At 35.9% G+C, this 11,580-nt stretch overlaps 3 protein-coding genes across 3 annotated transcripts; 2 read left to right on the forward strand and 1 right to left on the reverse strand.

The window, feature by feature from the left end:
• Positions 1–178: 178 nt before the first annotated feature.
• LOC108207532 (uncharacterized) lies at positions 179–2,260 on the forward strand. The gene has a single exon (XM_017377971.1). It carries the CDS (start codon positions 179–181, stop codon positions 2,258–2,260), a length of 2,082 nt encoding a protein of 693 aa, XP_017233460.1.
• Positions 2,261–2,388: 128 nt separating this feature from the next.
• LOC108207533 (glucan endo-1,3-beta-glucosidase, acidic-like) lies at positions 2,389–3,802 on the reverse strand. The gene is made up of 2 exons (XM_017377972.2): positions 3,719–3,802; positions 2,389–3,633 (listed from the first exon to the last, which is right to left on the reverse strand). Exon 2 carries the CDS (start codon positions 3,515–3,517, stop codon positions 2,579–2,581), a length of 939 nt encoding a protein of 312 aa, XP_017233461.1. The 5' UTR covers positions 3,518–3,633; positions 3,719–3,802; the 3' UTR covers positions 2,389–2,578.
• A 5,648-nt stretch (positions 3,803–9,450) lies between these two features.
• Positions 9,451–11,580, forward strand: LOC108208506 (uncharacterized). Its single transcript, XM_017379041.2, has one exon. The coding sequence runs from the start codon at positions 9,451–9,453 to the stop codon at positions 11,578–11,580; it is 2,130 nt and encodes a 709-aa protein (XP_017234530.1).

An 11,580-nucleotide genomic window follows, 5' to 3' on the forward strand; every position in this document is an offset into this window, starting at 1 on the left:
AAGTAAGCATCTCTGTTTACGTGTTTTCTAATCCAGCTTTATCTTACAAGCTGTATTTTTGTCTAGTACATTTGTGGATATAAGAAGCATGCTCCACAATTAGCATCATCATCACAGACATTTCTTCTTCTGCTAGCTTGAAATCTGGTTCAAATTCACTGAATTTTTCGTGTTTCAAATGGGTGTGGGTAAAATTGAAAGAGAAGTGAGATACTTTTTCAATGAATGGGAACTTGGGATTTGCATGCTACTTAGCCTTTTCCTTCAAATATTGTTAATTTTAGCCGCACCTTTAAGAAAGATAGTCTCCGGCAAATGGCTAGATATCCTTCTTTGGCCAGCATACTTACTTGCAGATGGCACTGCAATTTTTGCGATTGGACTCATCTCAAGCAAGCAGATTTTCGTTAAGGCGCCAGAAAAAAATATATTGCACACTTTTTGGGCTCCTTTTCTCCTGGCACACCTTGGTGGCCCGGATCCCATCACTGCTTTCGCCCTGGAGGATAATGAGCTGTGGCTCAGGCATTTATTTTCCCTGTTTACACAGTGCATTGCAGTGGCTTATGTTTTCTATCAGTTTCTCACACCTGACAAACTGTTGGTTCCATCACTGCTTATGTTTCTGTGTGGATTCATCAAATATGGCGAGCGCACATATGCTTTGTATTGTGCAAGCGCCAATACCTTCCGCGACTCCATACTTAAGAAGCCTGAGATTGTGAAATTCAGGAGGAACATTGAGTACGTTTACAGGATGGAGGCAACTGATCTAGAGACACTGGAGTTGGAAGTTGTGCAGTACGCTTTTAGTTACTTCAGTGTTTATAAAGGATTGGCTGTAGATCTCATGTTTAGCACCATTCAGTGCGACCAGAGCCGGGCATTCTTCAGTTCTTGTAATCATCATGCCTTTAGAATTGTTGAGGCAGAATTAAATTTTCTTTATGATGTCCTGTTCACCAAGCTTCCTGTAGTTTATCATCGATTTGTGTTCTGTTGTCGAGCTGTATCCTTTGGTGCCATTGTCACTTCATTGGTGCTTTTCCATTATGCTGATAAAAAGCATCTTAAACCCGAAGGATTTGAAGTAGGAATTACCTATACTTTGCTGATCGGAGGAATTGTGTTGGAAGTCATTGCATTTTTCATGCTTGTTTTCTCTGACTGGACAGTTGTGAAGCTCAAGCCTTCCCCTGATTATAAGAATCGTAGATATAATCCCAATGAGCCATCGTGGGAATGTGTGTTCAGTAAATTTATACTGAGTGTTAATGTCAGAAGAAGGAAGATCATATGTTGGTTGCTAAATATCGGTGGGGTACGTGGCAGAGGGAAAGATTGTGTGTCAAAACCGACGACGGGTAGCAGGTGGGCGGAGTCTATTTCAGGATACAATTTTATATACTATTGTTTACATAGACGTTCAGGAGGAAAGGAAACTTTTTTTGATCAATTTGGCATTACAGCCTTCCTTGACAAGATAGTGTATGTGAAACAGCAGCCATTGCCTTCCTACATGAAAGAATTCATTTTTCAAGAGTTGAAAATGAAGTCGGAGATGGCATATGATTTGGACCAGGCTAAGCAAATATGTTCAGCCAGAGGTGAATGGGTACTTAAAAATGAAGGCTACAGCAGCAGCCATGATCTGAGTCGTTATCTTGCATATGTTGAGTATGATGAGAGCCTTCTTTTGTGGCACATTGCCACTGAAATTTGGTTCACTAATGATAAACGTGAATACATTGACGGTGAGCAAGATCACAGATGGATCTCCAAGTTAATATCAGACTACATGATATATCTCCTAGTGATGAAGCCTGGTATGATGTCAGCTGTTTCTAGAATCGGACTAATAAGATTTCGTGACACTTTTGCTGTGGCTAGGAGTTTCCTGGACAACAGTTCTTCAATAATGGAGGGACTACCGGAGGTGGAGTCACATAGGATAGTTTGTGAAGAGTTACTTAATTTTCAACGAGGAAGGTTGGCATCTACCACTGAAGAAGACAGAGGTATGTACATATTGTTGAAAGCAGCGAAATTGGCCAAATTGCTGGAAAAGATAGAATCCTCTGAGAGATGGAACCTAATGAGCAAGATCTGGGTGGAACTGCTATCATACGGGGCAATTCATATCAAACCAAATGCTCACGCTCAACAACTAAGTAAAGGTGGTGAACTTGTCACCATTGTTTGGTTATTGATGACTCAGCTTGGCCTGGGAGATCATTTTTACCCTCTTCATCGGTCTTGAGCCCTAGCAATATTGAATTGGGAAAATCAAACCCAGAGAAAAATATTTTCGTGAAAATATTCTTATAAATGTATGATTTATAGTGTTAAAATAACACTGTGTTCTACAAGAACACAAACACTCCATCCTCCACTAAGAATTATTTTTTTTTCCAGCATCTTGTATTCTGCAAATCAAGATGTTCAGTTCTTTCAAGTAAATTTTTTTTTTGATTCTATAGAACAGCCAAATCTGAGAATAGTGAACGTTCCTTATTTAAAACACAAACACACGCAGAAATGTGTGAACCGAACCTTATTAGACAGACACAACTAGTAGCTAGCCCTGAAAATGAATCTCATACTTGGCTTGCTTATTGTTCCAGAAGACTCCCCAGTGCTTATTCACCTCCGGATACTTCCTGTTCTCATCAAACAAACTATAAATATAACTTTCGACACTCTTCTGAGGTCTTTTTGGAGTCCCATTGTTGCGCACATGGTTAATCAGATGGTTGTTATGACTCGCAGCATTTTTAATGTTTGCATCTCCTCCTCCTGCCGTTGGCCTTCTCCAGGGCAGAGTATACACTGTCCACCATCGCATCAAACACATTTGTGTACCCAAGTGATCCGTCTCGTACCAGACTCTCTGTCTGCTGGAACAGAGCATAGTTAAGTCTAGGATTGACAAACCATTTAGTTGGTTGCCCCAAGTTCCCTGGAATCTCTTCCTCGACATTGATATAACTAAGTAGGGGTGCAGGTTTACTAGCAATGGCGCACTGCCATTGTTAACCAAGAAACTTATAATGCCATTGATAAACTGTCTTATGTAAGGCCTAAACTCAGCCGCGGATGGTGGGCTAAAATGATAAAGAATCTCAGACCGATCCAGGGCGGTGGTGACTTTGATTTGGCCTTGTAGTCCGCTTGCAGAAATTGCATTCTGAATGTATTGCATCGCGGGGAGGAGGAGAAACTCTGCAAACTCAGAAGTCTGAGCGTGCAACGGAGCTATCCCATTTCCCACAACAATGTACCTAAACTTGACGCCTTGATAATTTTTTACATATTCTTGAACCCACTGATCAGCTCCGTCCTGGCCAGTGGACAACATGTGAAGATGTTCGTTCGGGACACCAAGCACAACTTCAATGCCAGTGTTTCTCAGTGCCTCCAGAGCACTATGGTCAGGACCATAAAGTCTCATTCTCTGGATCCCAACAGCTTGAACAAGCGCCACAGCTTCGTGGGCTGTTGGTTGATTCCCTCCCATTTGTCCATAACATATGCCTACTTTTTGACCACCTTCTTCTTCTTCACCTTGTAGCCTTCATAGTTGTTGTCCCGGAATTTGATCCGCTTGTTCTTCAACATTAAGTTGTCGCGATCCTATAATTTTACATGGATACAATTTATGAGTCCTTATAATACCTATTTACATGCATAGAAGCATCGAGATCATGATTTTACGTACCTGAAGTAAGCTGCAGGAGTCCTGCGGATAGTAAAGAAAGTAGTCAGGGGTCTCAGGGCCGTGCCTGAGATTCCAGGTGTTAAAAATATGTACCCCAACAACAAAATAATAATAGTAATTATATAGAATAATAAAATTAATCATTTTTTTTATTATTTTGACATAAATATAAAAAGTTAAAAAACTGGAAAAACAAGTACAAAAATAGTAAGATATAATAATTATAAAAAAATATAATCATACAAAAACTAATTTAAATGTAAAATTTATTAAATTTCGATGTAAAACTTTAACTAACTGATTAATTAATTCTAATTTAAATTTTTCATTGAATATATAAACATTAAATAGAAGCCTATTTTAAAATAAATTAGATATCCAAAAATTGAATTATTAAAATAATATAATGTAAAAGTTGTCTAAATGAAAACTAGTGTTGGCCGTTGTATTTAATTATTAAAATTAGTAGTCTAAATTACTAATCAAATAGATTAATATTTTTATTAATTTTATTTAAAAAAATTATAAATTACTTTATCATTAAGACAAAATAATATTTTTTTTCAACCAATACATAATTAAAATTAGTAGTCTAAATTACTAATCAAATAGATTAATATTCTTATAATATATTTTTCTTATTAATTTTATTTTAAAAAATTATGAATTACTTTATCATCAAGATTAAGATAATATTTAATGATCCCACCTTCCTCTCCATCCGCACATACTTGACGCCTTCTTCCTCTTCTCTCTTCCGCTCACCGCAAACCACCAGCACATTCTCATCCTCCACCTGGACCTTAATATCTCCTGATTTTAATCCAGGCATATCCACCACAAACACATTGGCATTCGGATACTCTTTAACATCAGCTGGAGTCGTCGCCATGGCTTTCGCGTCGCGAACATAGCTCCTCGCCTGTTCAGACTTGTTCTTGTTGTTGCTCTCGTGCTGATCGTCTAGAATGTGGTAGAAAGTGTTGAGGAGTGGATGATCGTCTAGAATGTGGTAGAAAGTGTTGAGGAGTGGATGATCGATACCCAACTTACTGGTGCATAATAATTCATAAATAAGTATAATCCTAGTGATGGGGATCTTCTTCATTTTACACATTGCCAACAAATTGAGACCCCAAAAAAGGGATGTGGCATACTATGTAGATCCGAACAACGAACCGCCGCCAATCAAGAAAGAAGGTACTGAGCGACCAAAGAAAACAAGGTGATGTAATATTTAAAAGATTTTGATGGATCAAAAGATGATTTTGCTCGTGACAATTTATGAATTTTATTTTCGGATTCGGTATGTTTATTCTCTCAATTTTATAGTTTTTCAAAATATCTCCGTCTCTTTGAAAAGGTAAGATTCTTTCATCTTCTTTTGATTATATTGTTATGATCCAAAATAAATGCTTGCTATGTGTTTTTGCTTGTTCTTTTTGTTTTGTATATCTTATGAATTACGATAACATATCTACATCATAGAAATCATTTTATGCTTTTCCTCTTCTAATTTTAAGGTTGTATAGAATTTAGAGTTGATTGAAATCATGGATTCGTATCTGTTTTAGAATTTTGTTTGATTAGTTTTGTAGATCAAGTCGAGTTATGTATCCATTTTTTCCCCGTTTTTCTGACATGTTTTATCTTAGCCGGATTTGTGATGGTTGACCGGAATATCGGTTTGAAATTAGGTCTGTTATAGATTCTCGATATAGATTTTCGATAGGTGTTCTTGATTGTATGTGTTTGTTAAGTGTGTGATTTGATCTTCTAAATTAATCTTTTTAGTTTTTTAACATGTTTTTAGGTGCATGTAATATTGTTGAGTGTTTCGATATCAATTTATTTTGAATTATGGCGTTGCTTTTATATATTATATTTGTATGTATATTTATGTGCAAATTTTTTAAAATGCAAGTATTCAATTTTTTCGGTTAATTTTGGAAAGGAATATATCTTGTTAAATATTCTTTATGAATATTTAATAACATTTATGATGGTCTTTATTTATCTTCTTAAGGTTTAAATTTTAAATTTTATGAATTCATAATTTATCATGATTGTATGATTTTTAGGCAATAATTTAATTTTAATTTGGACTGACTTTAATTACGGGATCTCTCTTATTGGCTGTTCATTATTTATCTTTATTAGTTTTAATTGTATCAGTTACGTTTTAAATTGTGATTGAATAAATATTCTTTATGAATATTTAGTACCATTTATGGGGGTCATTATTGATGACATTTTATGCCTTTAATGGCTTTGAGTGCCATTTTTATGGCTTATTTTACCATTTTGATGGTCATTGCATTTAATATATTTAATTACGTGTTAAACTCAATTTTTATTCTTCAGTTAAATTATTAAATTTTAATGTGTCTAACCAAAGGATTTTCCTTTGGTTAGATATTTATTAATAATTCTATATTATATATATATATATATATATATATATTTCCTCTCTATTTTTTTTATATATAAACTCTTTTGTTTTTGTTTTTATTAGATTTTCTTGTATATTAATTTATATTTTGTTTGACTGTTTTTTCTCAGGATACTGTGGAAGCGAGCTGTATGGGTATTCTTTTCTCATTCATTTAAGCTTTATTGTCTAAACGTCCGGAGTTATGCTTGCATGGCTTTCGGTTAGATGATAAACTTTCTTGAAAGAAAGAAATCTCAGTTGCGGTTTATTGTATTTCGATACAATTCATCTACGATTATGTAGACCATTCAAAAAAAAAAAAAAAAAAAAGATTAAGATAATATTTTTTTCAACTAATACATACATATATACAATGTGCCACTCAAAATTATGGGGCTTGTTCCGTCTAACACCTCGCACACTTTCGGCCCTGAAAGCAGCAGCAGCAAAAGAGGAACCCTGGAACGCATATTGATCTCGAGATTTAACTATAGTAGCAAAAGGATGTTTTATATGAACGAGAAGAATTACAGTTTTTCCGATGGTGATGATCTGCATACAATTTTGAGGTCTATTTGTAGATCAAGTGAGTAATGGACAGAGGTAGTAGGCAGTTTGTGCACTCACGCTAACCATGCGGCATTCGCATAGAACCAAAATCGCATGCAGATAGAACCAAATCGAATCCTTATTTATTATGTGATGAGCCAAGACGTATTGATGATTTACTACTATGTGGCTAGCTTAGCTTAGCAGTAATCCCTACTCTTGCTTGTTCATTTAATAATTTCTAAGAAAAGAGAAAGCGGTGATTATGATGATCTCCAAGGCCGCGTAGAGTGCCAAGAGTTGATCATATGTTCCAGCTCAGCCGTCGGATTTTTACCAAGACTGGAAAATATGCAACGAACTGGTACCTTTAGTCATCAGTGATGATACTGAACTTTTTCCTCTGTTCTTATCTTTCTAATTCACGAAAACAAGCACTGGTTTCGTTTATTTTTCTTAATACTTTTTCATTATAATGTCAGCTGAAGAAAGGATTTGATAAGTGATAATTAGTTTGCTTAATTAAGGATGTGGATTATGGAGCTAATATCTGAATGCAATGCAATGCAGCTCTTTTAGCTCATACATGTGGAATATGAGCACTTCACTTGCATCGAAAAGAAAAATACCGGACATGTATTCACAAAACTGACATATTCTAAATTACATTTCAAAAACACGATGCTTGATTCTTAGCTATGATATAAGCCCAATGTTCTGGTTAAAACGGCAGAATATTGGGTTAGTCACACATACAAGCACAAAGAAAGTCGTAAAACTGAATCAGTCAGTTATTTAGAACAACTACACTAGGAGAGAGGGGGGAGAGAGGGGGGGAGAGAGAGAGAGAGAGAGAGAGAACCTAATTCGGAAAACTGAATCCTGAAGATGGAGATAGCTTTCAACTCAGATTGAATTGAATTTAAAGAGGGAGATCGAAGATTGAAGATGTAACTGAAACTTGAAAATTAGGGATTGATAATATATAAACGAATTGGGGGGAAGAGGCAAAGAGCTTCTCTTTTTCAATTTCTCTCTAAAAAGTGAAAAGTGGAGCTTCCCGGAACTCTGAACTCTGAAGGAGGGCTTTGAATAATTGAATTCCCTCCATTTCAATAAGTTTTTTTTTTAAAAATTAACATGATATTAAAATGATAATTATCTTCTTATTTATATGCAAATTTATTTAAATTATTTTAATATATTAATTATAGAATTGACTCCTGTTTGTTTATTAAATGGGGTCTTTATATAAATTGTTGATACATTATATCAACACTAAAAGTATAAGATGAAAAATCAAATTTTGAAGGTATGTTATATACTAATATTTTATTTTATAAAATGACTAATATATTAAAATTGGGATAATTCTTTTTAAAAATATAATGTAAATACAAAAACGACACTACATCTCGATCATGTATTTCGTGTTCATATATTTTTTGTATTGTGGTCAAAATATAATACAAACACCTAATTTTCGTTTTCGTGTTGTGTAAAAAATTGTAGGGTCGACCTTCTACCATTCGATTCCTATTACTCCCTCCGTCCCATTTTATGTGACTCTTATTACTTTTTGGGACGTCCCAAAATGAATGAACGTATCATACATGTTTGGACATTACTTTTCAGTATTACAACCACTACCTCTCTACTTTGTATTCTATTTTTATTAAACAAACACTATTACACCCCACTACTTTCCTCCACTATCTCCAATCTATTATTAAATATTCATAGGTCCCCCACTTTACCCACTCTTCAACTAAACTTACTACCTTTCTCTTAATCTCTGTGAAAGTCAAACTAGCTCACTCTTTTTGGGACGGAAGGAGTACCTTTTAACTAAAATTCTAGTTCTTCACTTTACTAAGAGATACTTCATTCCTTATTATATCTACTTTCAATCCAAATCTCATTATACAAAATTCGCATCCACTAGTTTTTATTAATCACTCCCTTCTGACTTCTATTATTTTCTTTTATTTTTACTCATTAGTTACATTTCATTCGGTTTCTTTCGGCCAACCAAAAACAAACACGATGAAAAGAGTGTTCTTTAACAAAGAAAAAGAATGATATATGATTAAGTTCAAAGGCAGTATGGCATATTAGAATATGATTTCTTTCTTGACGCGAGATAATTTCTCCAAGTAGAAAGCTGATACAGACTTAAAATCACTAGTCTTCATTAAGAGGCAAATATATTCTACTTTGTTATATCTTCTCTTTTTCATTTTTCCATTTACTTCAATCAGTTGTTCTTGAATCTCTTGGCACGTTAATATATGCCATACAAAACTTGTAACATGATCTTCAGAAATGTTCCCTGGAATAAACTGAGAAACATATACCCGTTAACAAACTACAGATTGGTGATTCAAACTCCATAGATTCATTTGTGGTATCAAGACGTGATTTAGTCAACAAACTACATAATCGTGATTCATACAGGTGATTCTTAGCTGGTTTTAGATTTTGTATGCTAAGTGGTTAACATCGGCAAAGAATCCTAATCTGTACATTTGTCACTGAACTGAACTGAATCTTATACTTTAAGGCCTTAAGTAAGCATCTCTACTCTTTACGTGTCTTCTGTCCAGTTTTATCTTATAAGCTGTATTTTTTGTCTACTACATTTGTAGATATAAGATCTATGCTCCACAATCAGCATCATCACCACAAACATTTCTTCTTCTGCTAGATTGATATCTGGTTCAAATTCACTGATTTTTCCTTTTTTCAAATGGGTGTGGGTAAACTTGAAAGAGAAGTGAGATACTTTTTCAATGAATGGGAACTCGGGATTTGCATGCTACTTAGCCTTTTCCTTCAAATATTGTTGATTTTAGCCGCACCTTTAAGAAAGATAGTCTCCAGCAAATGGCTAGACAGCCTTCTTTGGTCAGCATACTTACTTGCAGATGGCACTGCAATTTTCGCGATTGGACTCATCTCAAGCAAGCAGATTTTCCTTAATGCGCCTGAAAAAAATATATTGCACACTTTCTGGGCTCCTTTTCTCCTGGCTCACCTTGGTGGTCCGGATCCCATCAGTGCTTTCGCTCTGGAGGACAATGAGCTGTGGCGCAGGCATTTATTTTCCCTGTTTACACAGTGCATTGCGGTGGCTTATGTTTTCTATCAGTTTCTCACACCTGACAAACTGTTGGTTCCATCACTGCTTATGTTTCTGTGTGGATTCATCAAATATGGCGAGCGCACATATGCTTTGTATTGTGCAAGTGCTAATACCTTCCGCGACTCCATACTTAAGGAGCCTGATCCTGAGAAACTCACGAGGGATTACTTTTATTCAACTTTCGGAGCTATCAGAATTGAAATGCATCCGAAGCCAGATAGAATGGTTGAAACCTTGAACTGGATGAAGGCAACTCATCTAAAGACACTGGAGTTGGAAGTTGTGCGGTACGCTTTTCGTTACTTCAGTGTTTATAAAGGATTGGCTGTAGATCTCATGTTTAGCACCATTCAGCGCGACCAGAGCCGGGAATTCTTCACTTCTTGTCGTCACGCCTTTAGAATTGTTGAGGTAGAATTAAATTTTTTTTATGATGTCCTGTTCACCAAGCTTCCTGTAGTGTATCATCGATTTGGGTTCAGCTGTCGCGCTGTATCCTTTCTTGCCATTGTCACTTCATTGGTGCTTTTTCATTATGCTGATAAAAAGCATCTTAAAGCCGAAAGATTTGAAGTAGGAATTACCTATACTTTGCTTATCGGAGGAATTGTGTTGGAAGTCATTGCATTTTTTATGCTTGTTTTCTCTGACTGGACTATTGTGAAGCTCAAGCCTTCCCCTGATCTTGAAAATCGTAGATATAATCCCAATAAGCAATCATGGGAATTTACGTTCAGTAATTTTATACTGAGGGCTAATGTTAGAAGAAGGAAGATCATATGCTGGTTGCTAAATATTGGTGGGGTGCGGGGGAGAGGGAAAGATTCTGTGTCAAAACCAACGACTGATAGCAGGTGGGCGGAGTCTATTTCAGGATACAATTTCGTATATTATTGTTTACATAGACGTTCAGGAGCATATGAAACTTTATTTGATCAATTTGGCCTTACAGCCTTCCTCGACGGGATAGTCTATGTGAAACAGCACCCATTGCCTTCCTACATGAAACAATTCATTTTTGAAGAGTTGAGAATGAAGTCGGAGATGGCATCTGATTTGGACACTGCTAGGAAAATATGTTCAGCCAGAGGTGAATGGGTACTTGAAACTGAAGGTTACAGCAGCTGTGATCTGTTTCTTTATGTTGCAAATGTTGAGTATGATGAGAGCCTTCTTGTGTGGCACATTGCCACTGAAATTTGGTTCACTATTGATAAAGGTGAAAACATTGATGGTGAGCAAGAGTACACAAGGATCGCCAAGTTAATATCAGACTACATGATATATCTCCTAGTGATGAAGCCTGGTATGATGTCAGCTGTTTCTAGAATCGGGCTAATAAGATTTCGTGACACTTGTGCTGTGGCTAAAAAATTCTTGAGATTTTCAATAACGGAGGGACAACCAGAGGTGGAGTCACATAGGATATTTTGCGAAAAGTTGCTTCGTTATCAACCAGAATTGTCGGCATTTAGCACTGAAGAAGACAGAGGTAGATCCATATTGTTGAAAGCAGTGAGATTGGCCGAAGAGCTGAAAAAGATAGAATTTCGAGAGAGATGGAAGATAATGAACAAGGTTTGGGTGGAACTGCTATCATACGTGGCAATTCATATCAAACCAAATGCTCACGCTCAACAACTAAGTAAAGGTGGTGAACTTGTCACCATTGTTTGGTTATTGATGACTCAGCTTGGCCTCGGAGATCAGTTTCACCCTCTTTTTAAGTCTTGA

This window comes from Daucus carota, chromosome 2 (assembly GCF_001625215.2).
Source record: "Daucus carota subsp. sativus chromosome 2, DH1 v3.0, whole genome shotgun sequence".
Taxonomy (NCBI): domain Eukaryota; kingdom Viridiplantae; phylum Streptophyta; class Magnoliopsida; order Apiales; family Apiaceae; genus Daucus; species Daucus carota.